Source organism: Myxine glutinosa, chromosome 8, assembly GCF_964187855.1.
Source record: "Myxine glutinosa chromosome 8, kmMyxGlut1.1, whole genome shotgun sequence".
Taxonomy (NCBI): Eukaryota; Metazoa; Chordata; class Myxini; order Myxiniformes; family Myxinidae; genus Myxine; species Myxine glutinosa.
In genome coordinates, this window is record NC_136268.1 from 47,894,616 (window position 1) to 47,917,610 (window position 22,995).

Sequence of the window (22,995 nt, forward strand, 5' to 3'; positions counted from 1 at the left end):
GTGTGTGCGTGTGACACCCACTCCCCCGTGTGTGTGCGTGTGACACCCACTCCCCCGTGTGTGTGCGTGTGACACCCACTCCCCCGTGTGTGTGCGTGTGACACCCACTCCCCCGTGTGTGTGCGTGTGACACCCACTCCCCCGTGTGTGTGCGTGTGACACCCACTCCCCCGTGTGTGTGCGTGACACCCACTCCCCCGTGTGTGTGCGTGTGACACCCACTCCCCCGTGTGTGTGCGTGTGACACCCACTCCCCCGTGTGTGTGCGTGTGACACCCACTCCCCCGTGTGTGTGCGTGTGACACCCACTCCCCCGTGTGTGTGCGTGTGACACCCACTCCCCCGTGTGTGTGCGTGACACCCACTCCCCCGTGTGTGTGCGTGTGACACCCACTCCCCCGTGTGTGTGCGTGTGACACCCACTCCCCCGTGTGTGTGCGTGTGACACCCACTCCCCCGTGTGTGTGCGTGTGACACCCACTCCCCCGTGTGTGTGCGTGTGACACCCACTCCCCCGTGTGTGTGCGTGTGACACCCACTCCCCCGTGTGTGTGCGTGTGACACCCACTCCCCCGTGTGTGTGCGTGTGACACCCACTCCCCCGTGTGTGTGCGTGTGACACCCACTCCCCCGTGTGTGTGCGTGTGACACCCACTCCCCCGTGTGTGTGCGTGTGACACCCACTCCCCCGTGTGTGTGCGTGTGACACCCACTCCCCCGTGTGTGTGCGTGTGACACCCACTCCCCCGTGTGTGTGCGTGTGACACCCACTCCCCCGTGTGTGTGTGTGACACCCACTCCCCCGTGTGTGTGTGTGACACCCACTCCCCCGTGTGTGTGTGTGTGACACCCACTCCCCCGTGTGTGTGTGTGTGACACCCACTCCCCCGTGTGTGTGTGTGTGACACCCACTCCCCCGTGTGTGTGTGTGTGACACCCACTCCCCCGTGTGTGTGTGTGTGACACCCACTCCCCCGTGTGTGTGTGTGTGACACCCACTCCCCCGTGTGTGTGTGTGACACCCACTCCCCCGTGTGTGTGTGTGTGACACCCACTCCCCCGTGTGTGTGTGTGTGACACCCACTCCCCCGTGTGTGTGTGTGTGACACCCACTCCCCCGTGTGTGTGTGTGTGACACCCACTCCCCCGTGTGTGTGTGTGTGACACCCACTCCCCCGTGTGTGTGTGTGTGACACCCACTCCCCCGTGTGTGTGTGTGACACCCACTCCCCCGTGTGTGTGTGTGTGACACCCACTCCCCCGTGTGTGTGTGTGACACCCACTCCCCCGTGTGTGTGTGTGACACCCACTCCCCCGTGTGTGTGTGTGACACCCACTCCCCCGTGTGTGTGTGTGACACCCACTCCCCCGTGTGTGTGTGTGTGTGACCCACTCCCCCGTGTGTGTGTGTGTGTGTGTGTGTGTAACCCACTCCCCCATGTGTGTGTGTGTGTGACCCCCCCCCCCCCCCTGTGTGTGTGTGACCCCCCCCCCCCCCCTGTGTGTGTGTGACCCACTCCCCCCCGTGTGTGTGTGTGTGACCCACTCCCCCCCGTGTGTGTGTGACATCCACTCCCCCGTGTGTGTGTGTGTGTGACATCCACTCCCCCGTGTGTGTGTGTGTGTGACATCCACTCCCCCGTGTGTGTGTGTGTGACATCCACTCCCGACATCCACTCCCCCGTGTGTGTGTGTGTGTGCGACATCCACTCCCCCGTGTGTGTGTGTGCGACATCCACTCCCCCGTATGTGTGTGCGACATCCACTCCCCCGTGTGTGTGTGTGCGACATCCACTCCCCCGTGTGTGTGTGTGCCACATCCACTCCCCCGTGTGTGTGTGTGCGACATCCACTCCCCCGTGTGTGTGTGTGTGTGACATCCACTCCCCCGTGTGTGTGTGTGTGACATCCACTCCCCCGTGTGTGTGTGTGACATCCACTCCCCCGTGTGTGTGTGTGACATCCACTCCCCCGTGTGTGTGTGTGTGACATCCACTCCCCCGTGTGTGTGTGTGACCCACTCCCCCGTGTGTGTGTGTGACCCACTCCCCCGTGTGTGTGTGTGACCCACTCCCCCGTGTGTGTGTGTGTGACCCACTCCCCCGTGTGTGTGTGTGTGACCCACTCCCCCGTGTGTGTGTGTGACCCACTCCCCCGTGTGTGTGTGTGTGTGACCCACTCCCCCGTGTGTGTGTGTGTGACCCACTCCCCCGTGTGTGTGTGTGACCCACTCCCCCGTGTGTGTGTGACCCACTCCCGTGTGTGTGTGTGACCCACTCCCCCGTGTGTGTGTGTGTGTGACCCACTCCCCCGTGTGTGACCCACTCCCCCGTGTGTGACCCACTCCCCCGTGTGTGTGACCCACTCCCCCGTGTGTGTGACCCACTCCCCCGTGTGTGTGACCCACTCCCCCGTGTGTGTGTGTGTGACCCACTCCCCCGTGTGTGTGTGTGTGACCCACTCCCCCGTGTGTGTGTGTGTGACCCACTCCCCCGTGTGTGTGTGTGTGACCCACTCCCCCGTGTGTGTGTGTGTGACCCACTCCCCCGTGTGTGTGTGTGTGACCCACTCCCCCGTGTGTGTGTGTGTGACCCACTCCCCCGTGTGTGTGTGTGTGACCCACTCCCCCGTGTGTGTGTGTGTGACCCACTCCCCCGTGTGTGTGTGTGTGACCCACTCCCCCGTGTGTGTGTGTGTGACCCACTCCCCCGTGTGTGTGTGTGTGACACACTCCCCCGTGTGTGTGTGTGTGACACACTCCCCCGTGTGTGTGTGTGTGACCCACTCCCCCGTGTGTGTGTGTGTGACACACTCCCCCGTGTGTGTGTGTGTGACCCACTCCCCCGTGTGTGTGTGTGTGACCCACTCCCCCGTGTGTGTGTGTGTGACCCACTCCCCCGTGTGTGTGTGTGTGACCCACTCCCCCGTGTGTGTGTGTGTGACCCACTCCCCCGTGTGTGTGTGTGACCCACTCCCCCGTGTGTGTGTGTGTGACCCACTCCCCCGTGTGTGTGTGTGTGACCCACTCCCCCGTGTGTGTGTGTGTGACCCACTCCCCCGTGTGTGTGTGTGTGACCCACTCCCCCGTGTGTGTGTGTGTGACCCACTCCCCCGTGTGTGTGTGTGTGACCCACTCCCCCGTGTGTGTGTGTGTGACCCACTCCCCCGTGTGTGTGTGTGTGACCCACTCCCCCGTGTGTGTGTGTGACCCACTCCCCCGTGTGTGTGTGTGTGACACCCACTCCCCCGTGTGTGTGTGTGTGACACCCACTCCCCCGTGTGTGTGTGTGACACCCACTCCCCCGTGTGTGTGTGTGTGACACCCACTCCCCCGTGTGTGTGTGTGTGACACCCACTCCCCCGTGTGTGTGTGTGTGACACCCACTCCCCCGTGTGTGTGTGTGTGACACCCACTCCCCCGTGTGTGTGTGTGTGACACCCACTCCCCCGTGTGTGTGTGTGTGACACCCACTCCCCCGTGTGTGTGTGTGTGACACCCACTCCCCCGTGTGTGTGTGTGTGTGACACCCACTCCCTCGTGTGTGTGTGTGTGACACCCACTCCCCCGTGTGTGTGTGTGTGACACCCACTCCCCCGTGTGTGTGTGTGTGACACCCACTCCCCCGTGTGTGTGTGTGTGACACGCACTCCCCCGTGTGTGTGTGTGTGTGTGTGTGTGTGTGTGTGTGTGTGTGTGTGTGTGTGTGTGGGGGCGCGTGCGTGAATATGCATGTGTGTGTGACCTACTCCCCCCCGTGTGTGTGTGTGACCTACTCCCCCCCCCCCCCCGTGTGTGACCTACTCCCCCCGTGTGTGTGTGACCTACTCCCCCCCCGTGTGTGTGACCTACTCCCCCCCGTGTGTGTGTGACCTACTCCCCCCCGTGTGTGTGTGTGACCTACTCCCCCCCCCCCCCCGTGTGTGGTGTGTGTGACCTACTCCCCCCCCCCCCCGTGTGTGTGTGACCTACTCCCCCCCGTGTGTGTGTGTGACCTACTCCCCCCCCCCCCCGTGTGTGTGTGACCTACTCCCTCCCGTGTGTGTGTGACCTACTCCCCCCCGTGTGTGTGTGTGACCTACTCCCCCCCCCCCCCCCCCGTGTGTGTGTGTGTGACCTACTCCCCCCCCCCCCGTGTGTGTGTGACCTACTCCCCCCCCCCCCCCGTGTGTGTGTGTGTGTGTGTGACCCACTCCGCCGTGTGTGTGTGTGTGTGTGTGTGAGACCCACTCCGCCGTGTGTGTGTGTGTGTGTGTGTGACCCACTCCGCCGTGTGTGTGTGTGTGAGTGTGTGACCCACTCCGCCGTGTGTGTGTGTGTGAGTGTGTGACCCACTCCGCCGTGTGTGTGTGTGTGTGTGTGTGTGTGTGTGACCCACTCCGCCGTGTGTGTGTGTGTGTGTGTGTGTGTGTGTGTGACCCACTCCGCCGTGTGTGTGTGTGTGACCCACTCCGCCGTGTGTGTGTGTGTGACCCACTCCGCCGTGTGTGTGTGTGTGACCCACTCCGCCGTGTGTGTGTGTGTGACCCACTCCGCCGTGTGTGTGTGTGTGACCCACTCCGCCGTGTGTGTGTGTGTGACCCCACTCCGCCGTGTGTGTGTGTGTGACCCACTCCGCCGTGTGTGTGTGTGTGACCCACTCCGCCGTGTGTGTGTGTGTGTGTGACCCACTCCGCCGTGTGTGTGTGTGTGTGACCCACTCCGCCGTGTGTGTGTGTGTGACCCACTCCGCCGTGTGTGTGTGTGTGACCCACTCCGCCGTGTGTGTGTGTGTGACCCACTCCGCCGTGTGTGTGTGTGTGACCCCACTCCGCCGTGTGTGTGTGTGTGACCCACTCCGCCGTGTGTGTGTGTGTGACCCACTCCGCCGTGTGTGTGTGTGTGACCCACTCCGCCGTGTGTGTGTGTGTGTGTGTGTGACCCACTCCGCCGTGTGTGTGTGTGTGACCCACTCCGCCGTGTGTGTGTGTGTGACCCACTCCGCCGTGTGTGTGTGTGTGACCCACTCCGCCGTGTGTGTGTGTGTGACCCACTCCGCCGTGTGTGTGTGTGTGACCCACTCCGCCGTGTGTGTGTGTGTGACCCACTCCGCCGTGTGTGTGTGTGGACCCACTCCGCCGTGTGTGTGTGTGTGACCCACTCCGCCGTGTGTGTGTGTGTGTGTGACCCACTCCGCCGTGTGTGTGTGTGACCCACTCCGCCGTGTGTGTGTGTGACCCACTCCGCCGTGTGTGTGTGTGACCCACTCCGCCGTGTGTGTGTGTGACCCACTCCGCCGTGTGTGTGTGTGACCCACTCCGCCGTGTGTGTGTGTGACCCACTCCGCCGTGTGTGTGTGTGACCCACTCCGCCGTGTGTGTGTGTGACCCACTCCGCCGTGTGTGTGTGTGACCCACTCCGCCGTGTGTGTGTGTGACCCACTCCGCCGTGTGTGTGTGTGACCCACTCCGCCGTGTGTGTGTGTGACCCACTCCGCCGTGTGTGTGTGTGACCCACTCCGCCGTGTGTGTGTGTGACCCACTCCGCCGTGTGTGTGTGTGACCCACTCCGCCGTGTGTGTGTGTGACCCACTCCGCCGTGTGTGTGTGTGTGACCCACTCCGCCGTGTGTGTGTGTGACCCACTCCGCCGTGTGTGTGTGTGTGACCCACTCCGCCGTGTGTGTGTGTGTGACCCACTCCGCCGTGTGTGTGTGTGTGACCCACTCCGCCGTGTGTGTGTGTGTGACCCACTCCGCCGTGTGTGTGTGTGACCCACTCCGCCGTGTGTGTGTGTGACCCACTCCGCCGTGTGTGTGTGTGACCCACTCCGCCGTGTGTGTGTGTGACCCACTCCGCCGTGTGTGTGTGTGACCCACTCCGCCGTGTGTGTGTGTGACCCACTCCGCCGTGTGTGTGTGTGACCCACTCCGCCGTGTGTGTGTGTGACCCACTCCGCCGTGTGTGTGTGTGACCCACTCCGCCGTGTGTGTGTGTGACCCACTCCGCCGTGTGTGTGTGTGACCCACTCCGCCGTGTGTGTGTGTGACCCACTCCGCCGTGTGTGTGTGTGACCCACTCCGCCGTGTGTGTGTGTGACCCACTCCGCCGTGTGTGTGTGTGACCCACTCCGCCGTGTGTGTGTGTGACCCACTCCGCCGTGTGTGTGTGTGACCCACTCCGCCGTGTGTGTGTGACCCACTCCGCCGTGTGTGTGTGTGACCCACTCCGCCGTGTGTGTGTGTGACCCACTCCGCCGTGTGTGTGTGTGACCCACTCCGCCGTGTGTGTGTGTGACCCACTCCGCCGTGTGTGTGTGTGTGTGACCCACTCCGCCGTGTGTGTGTGTGACCCACTCCGCCGTGTGTGTGTGTGACCCACTCCGCCGTGTGTGTGTGTGACCCACTCCGCCGTGTGTGTGTGTGACCCACTCCGCCGTGTGTGTGTGTGACCCACTCCGCCGTGTGTGTGTGTGACCCACTCCGCCGTGTGTGTGTGTGACCCACTCCGCCGTGTGTGTGTGTGACCCACTCCGCCGTGTGTGTGTGTGACCCACTCCGCCGTGTGTGTGTGTGACCCACTCCGCCGTGTGTGTGTGTGACCCACTCCGCCGTGTGTGTGTGTGACCCACTCCGCCGTGTGTGTGTGTGACCCACTCCGCCGTGTGTGTGTGTGACCCACTCCGCCGTGTGTGTGTGTGACCCACTCCGCCATGTGACCCACCTCGATCTTGTATTAAGAAAAAATAAAAAGATACAAATCCTTCCAGGAACTACTACGATCAGTTGAAATCTAACAAAGATTTTGAATCTCCCATTCCCAAAATTTAGCATACTAGGGCATGCCCGTACGTGGGTGCCCGTTCCTTGCCAAAAAAAAAAAAAAAACGCTACCCGTACGCTCTACCCCGCCCGTACGCCCGTAAACAAAAAAAACAACGCTCTTCGCTTCCGCCCTTCGCTCTGACTGAATTGGGAGAAATAATGCGCATAAGAAATCGAGAAATTATTATTTTCTCCGGAAGAAATCGAATTACGAACCGTAATGGCGCAGGCTCTCGGGCTCGCAACAACGCGTTCTGTGATTGGCTGCCGGAAGTGAAGTCTTCACTGTCGCAAATGTGAAGCGATGAATACGATGAATCGCAAATTAGTTTTTATTAGTTTTAAAACATAGTTTAACGGCAACATAGTTTGCCGACGGGAAATAAATGAATACGCTCTCAAATGTGCCATCCGAGGCAGAGTCTGTTCGCCACGTTCGGCACACGTGATAGCTCGCTGCTCTCTGATTGGTTGAATCGTTTTTTGGACATAGTTCGGTAACTACTTCTGCGATTAATTTAAAACCTTGAAAAGGCACATCCTCGGGTCCCCAGCAATATACCTGGCAAGTTTCAAGTATATCGGACCGGTAGTTGTCGAGAAACAGCGGTCACAGACAAACATACAAACATACAAACAAACATACACACAGAGATTAGTGGAATTATAGATAGATACTGCATAGTAAAACATTCCAAAGTGTTGCACTTTTCGCACCTACAGAACCAACATCCAGATCATCTTTCTACAATATCATTCTTCCCTCCAGATCTTAAAGAGAGCTCTTCACCACCATCTCAGATCATCCCCCAAACAAAACCACTATCTTATCTACCGACATCCCCCAAGTTTCCAGTTTTTCTCTCCGAAGGAGTTTGCTTCTGTATCCATCTTGTCCACCCCATGCATCCTCCCATAGCCCTCATATGTCCAAGCCTCCCTCTATTTTGTCCCTCGACCCTGTTGTTGATGCCCCCCTCCCCTATCTATTATACTTTGTATCCAATTTTTTTTTCTTTTCTTTAACATGCACAAAATGTACCCTGGCTCAATGATTTAACACAAACAGCAAAAGTGTTGGAAAGCTCGCACAACTAATTACATGGCTTTTTTTTCTAGGTCAACAGTGTTACAAGGTAGTTTGACTTTGAATGGCTTGTTGGCAATGAAATAAATAATAAAATGAAATTTGAATTTCAGGTTTATCTGTTTTGTTTCATTTTTATATAAAATCTAGGCTTATGGAAGATAGCCTTTTCATAACCACATTCATCTTTCATCCAAACTAGCATCATATTCTCCAGCTTCCTCTATTAATCCTACCTTTAATTACCCCCTTTCAGCAATCCATCTCTTCTCAAACTGTGACCACGATTTATTTTTCCCTTTCACAAGGCATATTTTACAAACTTGTCTCAATGTGAAACAGCAGTAGAGCAGCGTGGTCTGTCATCCATCCTACGGTTCCTACAGCACAAATGTTCTCCGCGTCTTCAACAAAATTTCCTTCCACACATCCCATGATCTTCATCTCAGAATGTTAAATATGGATATCTGAAGAAGTCCAGTTTGCAGAGGATGTCTGCACACAATCAAATTGGCTTAATGTTCTCTTACAGTATCAAACCCCTCTGTGTCAGTACCCTCCCACACGTAAACCCCATGTCTTTCCATATTATCCCCTCCCCTTACCCCCAACCTCTCAAAGCTTCTCCCCTCACCTCTCCTCAAAGCTGCAGCCTCACCCCAGCCCCTCAAACCTCCCTCTCATCCTACACCTCATTCCCATCTTCACCCACTGGCTCCCATCTCCCATCTTTGCCACCAACCCAACCTCCAACTGCAACTGCAGACTCTTCCCTCTCTTCAGACTTTCAATAAAAAAAAATCACGAGATGGGCAAGTGCTTGAAATACGTCTTTCAATCCAGACAAATATCTCTCTGAAAGTACTATCTGGCAAACCCTGTGATCTACACTCCATGGTCAAAAGTACGTGGACACCAGAACATCACACCCGCATGTGCTCGTCGAACATCTCATTCCAAAATCATGGGCATTAATATGGAGTTGGTCCCCCTTTTGCTGCTATAAGAGCCTCCACTCTTCTGGGAAGGCTTTCCACTAGATGTTGGAACATTGCTGCGGAGATTTGCTTCCAATAAGCCACAAGAGCATTAGTGAGGTCGGGCACTGATGTTGGGTGATTAGGCCTGGCTCACAGTCGGCGTTCCAATTCATCCCAAAGGTGTTCCAATTCATCCCAAAGGTGTTCGATGGGGTTGAGGTCAGGGCTCTGAGCAGGCCAGTCAGGCGCTTCCACACCGATCTCGACAAACCATTTCATTATGAACTTCACTTTGTGCACAGGGGCACTGTCATGCTGAAACAGGAAAGGGCCTTCCCCAAACTGTTGCCACAAAGTTGGAAGTACACAATCGTATAGAATGTCATTGTATGATGTAGCATTAAGATTTCCCTTTCCTGGAACTAAGGGGCCTAGCCCGAACCATGACAAACAGCCCCAGACCATTATTCCTCCTACACCAAACTTTACAGTTGGCACTATGCATTCGAGAAGGTCGCTTTCTCCTGGAATCCGCCAAACTCAGGTGGTGAAGCGTGATTCAACACTCTAGAGAACTCGTTTCCACTGCTCCAGAGTCCAATGGTGGCATGCTTTACACCACTCCAGCCGACACTTGGCATTGCGCATGGTGATCTTAGGCTTGTGTGCAGCTGCTCGGCGAGGGAAACCTATTTCATGAAGCTCCCGACAAACAGTTGTTGTGCTGACGTTGCATTCCTCATCCTTTAGAAAGGCACGCCGCAGCCTTTCGAGTTGGGAACGCGGTAGTAAGTGTTGCAACCGAGGACAGACGATTGCTACGCACTTCAGCACTCGGCGGTCCATTATGTGAGCCTGTGTGGCCTACCACTTCACGGCTGAGCTGTTGTTGCGCCTGAACGTTTCCACTTCACAATAACAGCACTTACAGTTGACAGGGGCAGCTGTAGCAGGGCAGAAATTTCACGAACTGACTTGTTGGAAAGGTGGCATCCTATGACGGTGCCACGTTGAAAGTCACCGAGCTCTTCAGTACGGCCCATTCTACTGCCAATGTTTGTCTATGGAGATTGCATGGCTGGGTGCTTGATTTTATATATACCTGTCATCAATAGGTGTGGCTGAAACAGCCAAATCCACTAATTATAAAGGGTGTCGGCATACTTTGGCCATGTAATGTACCTTATAAACAATCCTTTTGAAGAAGTTCAATCATTCAAACCCCTGGGTCTCATAATCAGCCATGATCCTTCTTGGGGAAGCCGCATTTCAAAATTGGCCTCCAAAGCAAGCCGTTGACTGTGCATCCTCCATCGTACAAAGTCCTTCCTTGGCACACCTGAACTCCTATCTACCGACAAGGCCTGAATCTGCTGCTTGATGAAGTACTGCTCTCCCCTCTGCTCTGGCTCCCCTGCCTCATCTTGCTCAGCTTAACACAGTGGAATCCAAGGCCTTCAAGATCATTGGAACTCCAATGCCTACCACTTTCCCATCGCAGAGAGATCAGAGATCATTTCCCATCGCTGTCGTCTACCGCCTCCTTTCTGGTCCTGTGCCCTCGTACCCTCTGCTCTTTCCTTGCTCTGTTCTCCCCAGGTTTCTCTGTTCACCACAACCCCCTCCTAGTGAAACACCCAAATCCAGAATTACTGCTCTCCACCACACATTTACTCATCTTCCTCCCACCCCCTCCCCACAGAACCAACTTCCACATTCTCTTCAATCGAGCCAGGTGTTCAAGTCAGATATCCACCACCATCTCAGATCATCCCAAATACAAAACCATGATCTTTTCTACCCTCGTTAACCACCCCTCCCACACGACCCCGCCTTTGCATCTATCTTGGCAGGAAGGGATGCATGGTATGGCCCCCGCCCCTCCCCACAATTCCTCCCGACACCCATTGTTTGTGCAAATCTCCCTCTATTTTGTCATTCAACTCTGTTGTTGGTATTTCCACCTCCCTCTCTACTGTTCCTTTTGTTCGGTTGCATCCTGATCCATTCAGTGTTCTTCCACAAACCTCGACTCTATACAAAAAAAAACTCCATGGAATGGCAGCAAAACATCAGCAATCTATTTTGATTCAATCTGAAGGAATATGCAAAAATATTTCTCTGCCATTCTCCAAAGCAAATATCAAATCAGTTCCTTCTTAACCAACAACCACGGGCTGGAGTTAAAGTGTGAACAAAAACCATCAAGAGAGATTGAGACTTACTCATTAGAGAACTCACCCAATATAAATATAATGTATTATATACACTTATTATTAGTCCCCTACCGGTGTACACCGGAGGGGACTATAGGTTTGCACTCCGTCCCTCGGTCTGTCAGTCGGTCACGCAAAGAACAGTTTTCCGGACTTATTTTCTAAACGCTTAATGCTAATGATTTCAAACTTGGCACATGGTTTCCTCATGATAAGTTACAGATCAAGTTCGAACTTCACGACGTTTCGATCATTTTTGACAAAGTTATGGCACTTTGAACTTTGGGAATTTCCGCAACAGTTTTCCGGACGACAGACTGCCGGTAGGGGACATGTATTGTAGCGCAATACTCAGAATGCTTGTTAACACAGGATCAAAGGCTCGTAGTGGAATAGCATTGTCATACTTGTAAGCTCTACAGTCTACACCATTGCTTTGTCTCCAACAAACAACGAGACCTACGGAAATGATCCTAGAGCAAGTTTGCATTTCCTAACCATTAGGAAATACACAGCAAGACCCACAACCAAGCCTAAAAGAAATTAAAACAGCACAGCCATTTAAAACAGTTTAAATGGGACACGTTCTTTACCATGAGCCATGTCTCGATTTGTTTCTACGCAGCGCTTTGAGATAGAGGTGCAATGCTTTTTGGGTTTTTTTTCCAAGATAGCGACCCTACCACGTGACCTATGACGGCATAATTATCATTCGAAAATTCTGCAGGAGGAGGTGCACCTACGGTGAAATTTTCCTGTCAATCGGACCAACGTTTGCAGAGAAAATCATATTTATTCTGTGCGGACAGACAGACAAACAGACTCAAATGCAATACCCTCTTCTCTGGCGAGGATAACGAGAACGGCACTGGGTAGAGCGTATACCTCTGCCAAGCTGAACAGTTTACATTTTGTGAAGATCTGAATCTGGATTCGGATATGAGAATTATTTAATTTTTTAAGTGATTCTTCACCATTGGGCGATCGGGCCAACGACGAAACATAGCAGGATATCTCAAAAAGTTATGGATGGATTTGGACGAAACTTGGTGGACCGGTTGGGTGTCTGACAAGGACAAATAGATTCGATTTTGGTGAAGATCTGAATCTGGATTCGGATATGAGAATTATTTCATTTTTCAAGTGATTCTTCACCATTGGGAGGAGACAGGGCCAAAAACGATACATAGCGGGATACCTCAAAAAGTTATGGATGGATTTGGACGAAACTTGGTGGACCGGTTGGGTGTCTGACAAGGACAAAGAGATTAGATTTTGGTGAAGATCTGAATATGGATTCGGATATGAGAATTATTTCATTTTTTAAGTGATTCTTCACCATTGGGAGATCGGGCCAAAAACGATACATAGCAGGATATCTCAAAAAGTTGTGGGTGGATTTGGACGAAACTTGTTGGACCGGTTGGGTGTCTGACAAGGACAAATAGATTCGATTTTGGTGAAGATCTGAATATGGATTCGGATATGAGAATTATTTCATTTTTTAAGTGATTCTTCACCATTGGGAGATAGGGCCAAAAACGACACATAGCAGGATATCTCAAAAAGTTATGGATGGATTTGGATGAAACTTGGTGGACCGGTTGGGTGTCTGACAAGGACAAATAGATTCGATTTTGGTGAAGATCTGAATCTGGATTCGGATATGAGAATTATTTCATTTTTTAAAGTGATTCTTCACCATTGGGAGACAGGGCCAAAAACGATACATAGCGGGATACCTCAAAAGGTTATGGATGGATTTGGACGAAACTTGGTGGACCGGTTGGGTGTCTGACAGGGACAAATAGATTCGATTTTGGTGAATGAATGAATATGAATTTGGATATGAGAATTATTTCATTTTTTAAGTGATTCTTCAGCATTGGGAGATAGGGCCAAAAACGACACATAGCGGGATATCTAAAAAAGTTGTGGATGGATTTGGACGAAACTTGGTGGACCGGTTGGGTGTCTGACAAGGACAAACAGATTCGATTTTGGTGAAGATCTGAATCTGGATTCGGATATGAGAATTATTTCATTTTTTTAAGTGATTCTTCACCATTGGGAGACAGGGCCAAAAACGATACATAGCGGGATATCTCAAAAGGTTGTGGATGGATTTGGACGAAACTTGTTGGACAGGTTGTGTATGTGACCAGGAAGAATCGATTCAATTTAGTTTAGGTGAAGATCCGGATCCAGGTAGTGGAATTTTTTAAGTGATTTTTCACCAGAGTGATATGGTCAACCAGGCAGAGGTAGTCCACACATATACATATGTTCTCCGAGTGCCGTTCTAGTCTTTAACCAGTGAAGATGTCACAACGTAGAAACATCATTAAACGACCACAACTCGTGAACACTAGTACTATACACAGAGCAATTATGAAATTACCTCAACATAGACATTGTTTGTAAACACAAGTAGAAGACGACCTCCTCCTCCTCCTCCTCCTCCTATTATCTCATCTGGCACCTTCAAAATCCAACCTTGCAGTTTACATGTTCCGCATAGTTCTGCGGTCTTAAATACCTTATTTTACTTTTAGCGACACGTCTGACAACATGAACATAAACATAGACATAGTGGAAGCAAAAGAGGAAACGAAACTGGACGGCGACGTTCCGTAACATCCTCCAACAACCGCCAACAACGATCACAGCGACTCCCAAGTGAATGATATTTGCGCAAATAATAATAATGAGAGAATAACTCCTTCGGTCAACTCACCAAAACCGAGCCAGATCGCGCAGAACACCGCTCGAACGAACACCGCCATTGCTGAGAGCTGCGGTCACGCGCCTCGCGCTCACTTCCTCTTTACAACCAATAGCAGCATTCGCCTCGTCCACGTGGTGCGCTACGTCACGCGTGCTGACTTTGGCACGGGGTCGTTTGTCATGTGATTTAGATGAATCATCCGTTGCCTCTGATAGTCACTGCAAGTTATATTCTTTATTAAAAACCGAGAATCTATGTAACTTTCCACAGTATCCTGTTAATGTTATGTAGGCCAAACTTTCAGTGGTAACGGGAGAAAGTTATAATGACCACATTTTAGCGGTTGCCGAAGACGATAAGAAGAGGCCATTTCGTTGGGTACAAAAGGTTGTTTATTGTACAGAACAGAAATCTCCAGCAACTGCTCACGAAGACACGAACGGAAGTCGTAACGGCTTATATAAAACAAGCACCCTCTTCGGAGGGCGTGGCTCCAACAGCCGCGCATGCGTCACGACGACACAACCAAACGCCCGTGTGCGTGGGTTAGAACAAACCCATCGTAATGGTAACCGTCACATGCGGATCAGTGAATAAGGTAACCGCGACATGTGCATAAGGTAACCACTACATGCGCCCCCCCAGAAGGCACGCCACGGGCGTGTACGTAGTTCGCGGGTGGAACAGAGCCGGGCCGCGGGTGGAACCGAGCCGGGCCGTGGGTGGAACAGAGCCGGGCCGCGGGTGGAACAGAGCCGGGCCACGGGTGGAACAGAGCCGGGCCACCGGTGCTGAGCAGCGGTAGCAGTTGTAGGTGCAGCAGTAGGAATTGCGGGAGTGGCGAGCAGCAGCATCAGCCTCGGGATCCGTCGTAGGAGCAGTAGTAGGAGTGGCGAGCAGCAGTACTCGGCCTGTGTGCATGGAGGCGACGAAGTAGCAGTACTCGGCCTGTGTGCGCGAAGGTGTCGGGCAGCAGTACTCGGCCTGTGTGCGCGGAGGCGACGAGCAGCGGTGCTCAGCCTGTGTGCGCGAAGGCGACGAAGTAGCCGTGCCCTGCCTGTGAGCGCGGAGGCGACGAAGTAGCAGTACTCGGCCTGTGTGCGCGAAGGCGACGAAGTAGCCGTGCCCGGCCTGTGTGCGCGGAGGCGACGAAGTAGCCGTGCCGCCAACGCCCCGTAACGGCGTTCCTTCGGAGGGTCCCGGAGCTGGTTCGCCCCTCTAGTCGTAGAGGAGGAACCGAGCGCGATTTGCGAACCACATGGCCGCTCAACGTTGCTAAAACTCCGGCAGTTCGAGTTTAGGTCTTGTGGAACAACTTGCGGTCGCGATCCTGCCGTGTTCATTTGGCCCCCGAATACATTCGGGGGCAACGGGGTCACCAGTTTAGCGGTTGCCGAAGACGATAAGAAGAGGCCATTTCGTTGGGTACAAAAGGTTGTTTATTGTACAGAAATCTCCAGCAACTGCTCACGAATGGAAGTCGTAATGGCTTATATAAAACAAGCACCCTCTTCGGAGGGCGTGGCTCCAACAGCCGCGCGTGCGTCACGACGACACAACCAAACACCCGTGTGCGTGGGTTAGAACAAACCCATCGTAATGGTAACCGTCACATGCGGATAAGTGAATAAGGTAACCGCGACATGTGCACAAGGTAACCACTACATGCGCCCCCCCAGAAGGCACACCACGGGCGTGTACGTAGTTCGCGGGTGGAACAGAGCCGGGCCGCGGGTGGAACCGAGCCGGGCCACGGGTGGAACAGAGCCGGGCCGTGGGTGGAACAGAGCCGGGCCGCGGGTGCTGAGCAGCGGTAGCAGTTGTAGGTGCAGCAGGAGGAATTGCGGGAGTGGCGAGCAGCAGCATCAGCCTCGGGATCCGTCGTAGGAGCAGTAGTAGGAGTTGCGGGAGTGGTGGGCGGGGCGTGGCGGCGCCCACGAGGTGTGCAGCAGCATCAGCCTCGGGATCCGCCGTAGGAGCAGTAGTAGGAGTGGCGAGCAGCAGTACTCGGCCTGTGTGCACGGAGGCGACGAAGTAGCAGTACTCGGCCTGTGTGCGCGAAGGCGACGGGCAGCAGTACTCGGCCTGTGTGCGCGGAGGCGACGAGTAGCGGTGCTCAGCCTGTATGCGCGAAGGCGACGAAGTAGCCGTGCCCGGCCTGTGAGCGCATAGGTGACGAAGTAGCAGTACTCGGCCTGTGTGCGCGAAGGCGACGAAGTAGCCTTGCCGCCAACGCCCCGTAACGGCGTTCCTTCGGAGGGTCCCGGAGCTGGTTCGCCCCTCTAGTCGTAGAGGAGGAACCGAGCGCGATGCGCGAACCACATAGCCGCTCAACGTTGCTAAAACTCTGGCAGTTCGAATTTAGGTCTTGTGGAACAACTTGCGGTCGCGATCCTGCCGTGTTCATTTGCCCCCGTATACGTTCGGGGGCAACGGGGTCACCAGTTTAGCGGTTGCCGAAGACGATAAGAAGAGGCCATTTCGTTGGGTACAAAAGGTTGTTTATTGCACAGAAATCTCCAGCAACTGCTCACGAATGGAAGTCGTAACGGCTTATATAAAACAAGCACCCTCTTCGGAGGGCGTGGCTCCAACAGCCGCGCATGCGTCACGACGACACAACCAAATGCCCGTGTGCGTGGGTTAGAACAAACCCATCGTAATGGTAACCGTCTCATGCGGATAATTGAATAAGGTAACCGCGACATGTGCATAAGGTAACCACTACAACATTAACAATGTAGTTGGGTTGTTTGTGTGTGTGTGTGTGTGTGTGTACATTGTGTACAACATATGTGTGTACATATGTGTGTGTGTGTACAACCATGTAGGTGGTGTGGTCATGCTGTTTGGTCGATTGATGTGTTTAAGGGTAAGATGTGAATGATTTAATGATATTATCATATTATCGAGTGTGTAAGGAAAGTTATAAATATATGATAATGTGGCGGACACGAAAGCACTCACGTGGTGACATCACCCCGCACACCAAGTGGGGATGGGCCACGCCAGGGAGAGAGGCGTGGCCTCACGATATACACGGGGCGCGCAGCCCTGAGCAGCTTAGTGCTGCAGTTTGAGTACTTTGAATAAAGACTCTTTTATGAACCGCGTTGTCCGCTTGCTCCTTGCGTAAGCATTAGCGTGCGCAGCATCGCGCTTCATATGGTGACCTCGACGTTGGATCTGCCGTAGCGATCCTTCCGAACACGACGCCATTGCAATGGCAAACGACAAGGCAATGGCGATTAAACTTCCCGAATTTTGGGAGGCCCAGGCCGAAGTCTGGTTCGTTCAAGCCGAAGCCCAATTTCAGCTTCGGCGCCTCACCAACGACGACATGCGCTACTGCCACGTCGTCGCCTCCATCGGGCCCGTCACGGCCGCTCGAGTTGTGTCCGTCCTTCGCCACCCACCGGACGGCCACAAGTACGAGGCACTCAAGCGGCTACTCCTAGCCACGTTCGGCCTCACGGACGACGCACGGGCCGACCGCCTCCTGGATCTCCCCGAGCTCGGCGACACGCGCCTGTCGGTCCGAATGGACCATATGCTGTCACTGTTGGGCGACGAAGCCCCCGGTTCTCTATTCCGGGCGCTTTTCCGTCGCCAACTTCCAGCGCAGGTTCGCCTCGCGTTGGCCGGGACCGGGCTAACGGAACCCCGAGCATTGGCAGCCGAGGTGGACAGGTACTTCGCGGCTTCGGATACGCGGGCAAGAGTCGGTGCGGCCGTCACGGACCTCGAGGCTGATGCTGCTGATGCTGCTGATGATGCTGATCCACAGCATCAGCTTACACAGCATACGCAGCATGCTGATACGCCCCTCGTGACCGCCGCCATGCCCCGCCCACCGCCGCGGCGAAAACCACCAACTCCACCGGCCTGGCGGAGCCAGCCACACTCCTCCAGCTCCACCACCTGGTGCTGGTTCCATGCCAAGTTTGGCCACGAGGCTCGGCAATGTCATCCGCCATGCTCCTTCAACAGGTCGGGAAACGCCCGGGCCGGCGCTCAATAGTGGCGATGAGCGCCGGCCGTTCGAGCAGCCTGCTGTTCATAACGGACACCTTATCCGGGCGCCGTTACCTGTGTGACACGGGAGCGCAGGTGAGTGTCGTTCCCGCCGGCACGTCAGACAAGCACGCCACGGGCGGGGGCCCCGCGCTGCTTGCCGCGAACGGGACGCCCATCCGTACGTACGGAAAACGCTGCCTCTCTCTGCGGTTCGGAGGGCAGGTTTTCCGATGGACGTTCGTCACCGCCGACGTGCCCATGGCACTGCTTGGCGCGGACTTCCTGTGCGCTAATGGGCTCCTGGTCGACGTAAAGCGCAGACGTCTTGTCCAGGCCGAGACGTTCAGCTCGCTCGCTTGTGTGCTGCCCAGCTCATCGAGCAGCTCAACGAGCGGCTTGCCAAGCGGCTTGCCGAACGGTTCGGTTCCGGCCACGTTTATCTGTACGCTTCCGGCATCGGACGCATTCACCCGCCTCCTCGCCGGCTTCCCGGCCCTCACGCGGCCCACCTTCTCCGCGGGGGCCATCAAGCACGGGGTGGCCTATCACATCCCCACCGTCGGGCCACCGGTCTATGCCCGGGCACGCCGCCTCGAGCCGACGAAGCTGGCGGTGGCAAAAGCGGCGTTTGCTACCCTGGAGCGACTCGGCATCGTCGGCGCTCAGAGAGCGCTTGGGCGTCGCCGCTGCACATCGTGCCGAAGCCCGGCGGGGCATGGCGACCGTGCGGGGACCTTCGCCGTCTCAATGACGCCACCACTCCCGACCGCTACCCCGTCCCCCACATTCAGGACTTTTCCGCCCGTTTGGCGGGCATGTCCTTCTTCTCGAAGGTGGACCTCATACGCGGCTACCATCAGGTCCCTGTCAGGCCGGAGGACGTCCCGAAGACGGCGGTCATCACGCCATTCGGACTCTTCGAGTTCCTGCGGATGCCCTTCGGTCTGAAGAATGCGGCTCAGGCGTTCCAGCGACTGATAGACAGCGTCCTGCATGACTTGGATTTTGTCTACGTCTACGTGGACGATATCCTCGTCGCCAGCGCGTCCCGCGAAGAGCACCTACGCCACCTCCGCACGCTCTTCGAACGCCTGGGCCAGCATGGCCTGATTGTGAACCCCGCAAAGTGCCGGTTCGGCGGCGCCGTAATCGATTTTCTGGGGCACCGTGTCACCAAGCACGGAGCCGTCCCCCTGCCGGCCAAGGCGGAGGCGGTGAAGGGGTTTCCGCGCCCCCGCACGATCAGAGGGCTGCAGGAGTTCCTGGGCATGGTGAACTTTTACCATCGGTTCCTGCCCCGTATCGCCCAGCTCCTGCGCCCCCTGCACGAAGCTCTCCGAGGTAAGCCGGGCAAAGGCGACGTTACCTGGACTGAGCAGATGGACACGGCGTTCACGGGCGCGAAGCTCGCCTTGGCTAACGCCACCATGCTCGCGCACCCGGCGCCCGATGCACCGATCGCCCTCACCACCGACGCCTCGGACTACGCGGTGGGCGTGGTGCACGAGCAATGGGTGCGTGGAGCTTGGCAACCGCTGGCGTTCTTTAGCCGGCAGCTTCGCCCGCCCGAACGCCGTTACAGTACCTTCGACCGCGAGTTGCTCGGGCTTCACTTGGCGGTCAGGCACTTCCGCCATCTGCTCGAGGGCCGTGCGTTCACGGCCTTCGTCGACCCCAAGCCGCTGATCTTCGCGATGGGCAAGGTCACCGAGCCGTGGTCGGCCCGGCAGCAGCGTCACCTCTCGGCCGTGTCCGAGTACACGACGGACATCCGGCACGTCATGGGGAAGGACAACCCGGTGGCGGATTGCCTTTCCCGGGCCGTCGCCCACGCAGTCCACCTCGGCACCGACTATGCCCGGATGGCAGCGGACCAGGCCGCTGACCCCAACGTCCAGGCCTTGCGGGCCGCCGTCACGGGCCTCCGCGTCACCGAGGTGCCGTTCGACGGCGCGGGCGCGGCCCTCTTGTGCGACATCTCCCTCGGGCGTCCTCGCCCCATCGTGCCTGCAGGCTGGCAGTGCCAGGTGTTTGACGCCATCCACGGCCTGTCCCACCCGGGCGCGAGGGCCTCCCAAAGGTTGATCGCTGACAAGTTCGTCTGGCATGGCCTCCGGAAGGCCGTCCGTGGCTGGGCCAGGACGTGCCTCGCGTGCCAGCGCGCCAAGGTGCACCGGCACACCCAGGCCCCGTTGGCCCCGTTCACGGTGCCGGAACGCCGGTTTGACCACGTCCACGTGGACCTGGTGGGACCTCTGCCCCCCTCGCGGGGTTTCACCCACGTCCTCGCCATGGTGGACCGCACCACCCGGTGGCCGGAGGCCGTGCCCTTGGCGTTGACGACGGCGGCGGATGTCGTGCAGGCTTTCATCGCCACCTGGGTCGCCCGGTTCGGCGCCCCCTCAGACATCTCGTCCGACCGCGGCCCCCAGTTCACCTCGGAGCTCTGGGGGGGCGGTCGCGCAGGGGCTCGGGGTCCGGCTGCACCGAACCACGGCCTACCACCCCCAGGCTAACGGCCTGTGTGAGCGATTTCACCGCTCATTGAAGGCCGCGCTCCGGGCCACCCTCCGCGACGGCGGCTGGGTCGACAGGCTCCCCTGGGTCCTGCTGGGCCTCCGGTCGGCGCCCAAGGAGGACCTGCGCGCATCCACGGCGGGGTTGGTCTTCGGGCAACCGCTGCGGGTGCCGGGCAAGTTCCTCCCCGACTCCACGGCACCATGGTCCGCGGCACAGCAGCACTCCGCTCTGCAAGAGACCGCCCAGAGGTTCGCCCCGGTGCCAACGGCATGCCACGGGCACCCACCGACGCACGTCGCCCCGGAGCTTCGCACGGCGGAGTACGTCTTTGTCCGCCACGATGCCCACCGGACACCACTGCGGCCCCCGTACGACGGGCCTTTCCGCGTGCTGGAGACCGGGGCGAAGCACTTCACCCTGGACATCGGCGGTACTCCTGACCGCGTTTCTGTAGACCGCCTCAAGCCGGCCCACCTCGACGTGGACCATCCACCGCCAGTGGCCCGACCCCCGCGTCGGGGCCGCCCCCCTGCGGGCGGACCCCCGGCACCGCCCAGCCCCGCCGCCACGCCGCCCCCCGGTCCTGCAGCCGGAGGCATCCCAGATGGCATCCCTGCATCCCAGACGCCGCCAGTCGCCAGGGGGCGCTTCGGCCGGGTCATCCGTTTGCCCCGCAAACTGACCCTTCAGGTGCGCGGGGATTCTGGGGGGGCGCGTGTGGCGGACACGAAAGCACTGACGTGGTGACATCACCCCGCACACCAAGTGGGGATGGGCCACGCCAGGGAGAGAGGCGTGGCCTCACGATATACACGGGGCGCGCAGCCCTGAGCAGCTTAGTGCTGCAGTTTGAGTACTTTGAATAAAGACTCTTTTATGAACCGCGTTGTCCGCTTGCTCCTTGCGTAAGCATTAGCGCGCGCAGCATCGCGCTTTAATAATACATTAAATCCTATTGCGAGTAAAGTTGGAATAAGTGATGTTGCATTGATGGGTTGACTGACTGTCTGGACGCAACTGAGGTTGTGGATCTACTGATGTACCATCAATTGATGTGGATCCATGATCGAGGTTGTGGATCCGCCGTTTGGAGAGGTCCTGGGCTGAAAGGATTGAAACCTCGAGGAAGAACGGTGCCCAGCTGATGATCCATGCAGTCGGGAAACTAGTCAGTTGCTTACGGGTTAAGGTTCTTGCTTTAGGTGGAGAAACTATGTTTGAGGTTTACAATTTAAATAAAGTTGAATATGGAATGTTGTAAAATTAACATCATTTACAACAATCCTTTAAATTATTTAAGTTTAGGAACAACCGATACTGTACAATTAATTAAGTGTGTGTGTGTGTGTGTGTGTGTGTGTGTGTGTGTGTGTGTGTGTGTGTGTGTGTGTGTGTGTGTGTGTGTGTGTGTGTGTGTGTGTCTGTGAATGAAAGAGAGGGATAGAATTGTAAGGAACAGAAATGAAAAAACGAGATGTGTGTGTGTGTGTGTGTGTGTGTGTGTGTGTGTGTGTGTGTGTGTGTGTGTGTGTGTGTGTGTGTGTGTAATTTTTACCAGTTTTTGTCATAAAATTTTCAACAAAGCTTTTTTACGAGACTATATTGAGAAGACAATTCATATTTTGGTCAAAAGGTCAGAGGTCAGTGTCATATAAAATCGTCAATTTTCATCCAATTGACCTGAAATTTGCAGAATTTTCATATTGAGTCACTGCATTGATTCACCAATCAAAAGCTAGAAGCCGATTGTTTTTTTCGATCAAAAGGCCAAAGGCCAGCATCACATAAAATTGTCAATTTTTATAACCTGAAATTTTAAAGACTTGCATATTGGGTCATTGAATTAGTTCACCAATCAAAAGCAAAAGCCAACTGTTTTTTAGATTCAAAGGTGATAATTGCGTATGGTTAAACACACACACAAAGGTGGACACATGGAGACCTGGGAGGGCTTCGTTCCACCTTCTGAAACCCGCATTTGGAGGTAACCAACGATACACACTCACACATACACACACACACACACACGAAGGTGGATACATCAAGACCGAGGAGGGCAAAAAACATCGAGACCTGGGTGGGTTCTACCATTCCAATAAAGGGGGAGTTGTGGGTTGTACCATTACAAAAAAGGGGGTGAATAGGGTAGGAATCAAAACCCTAACTACCCTAACGCTAACTGGCCAGAACCCTATTGACCTATTACATTATGTTGCTCAGGCCATTACCTGATTCAATTCACTACCGAATTCATCCCGTTTCTCTAGTCACCTCTTTTTCACATTTCCCCGATTGCTACTTCATTCAAAGAAAATAGTCGCTTAAGATTATATACGCTCCCCCCCCCCCCCTTTTTTTGTGACGGTACAATCCACAACTCCCCATTTTTTGTAATGGTACAACCCATACTTTGATTCGGGTACAGGGTAGATGGTGCTAACTTTACGGACGTCCAAGCTTGCAGTATGGCCAAAGTTTACAAACAATGAAATTAAAAACTTGAAAAAGAAAAAAAAGCTCCAAATCAAAAACAGCAATCAGCCAGGAATGGTGTTAATGTGACCCTTAGAAAATGCATGTGACCATTACACATTTCCTCTTTTGGGTGTTGGTCCAAGGCAATTCCTTATGGAAATCTGTGACTTAGC

The 22,995-nt window shown here is 55.2% G+C and overlaps 2 protein-coding genes across 2 annotated transcripts in view; one reads left to right on the forward strand and one right to left on the reverse strand.

Annotated features, from left to right (window-relative positions):
* The window catches only part of LAMP1 (lysosomal associated membrane protein 1), a 104,569-nt gene extending 90,607 nt beyond the window's left edge, over window positions 1-13,962 (reverse strand). Inside the window, exon 1 of the mRNA XM_078783237.1 lies at window positions 13,820-13,962. Coding sequence (XP_078639363.1) covers window positions 13,820-13,868 — 49 coding nt within the window. The 5' untranslated portion in view covers window positions 13,869-13,962. The remainder of the gene's footprint in view (window positions 1-13,819) is intronic.
* Window positions 13,963-16,456: 2,494 nt separating this feature from the next.
* Window positions 16,457-22,995, forward strand: part of LOC137432462 (zinc transporter ZIP4-like) — a 93,345-nt gene continuing 86,806 nt past the window's right edge. Inside the window, exon 1 of the mRNA XM_068124421.2 lies at window positions 16,457-16,475. Coding sequence (XP_067980522.1) covers window positions 16,473-16,475 — 3 coding nt within the window. The 5' untranslated portion in view covers window positions 16,457-16,472. The remainder of the gene's footprint in view (window positions 16,476-22,995) is intronic.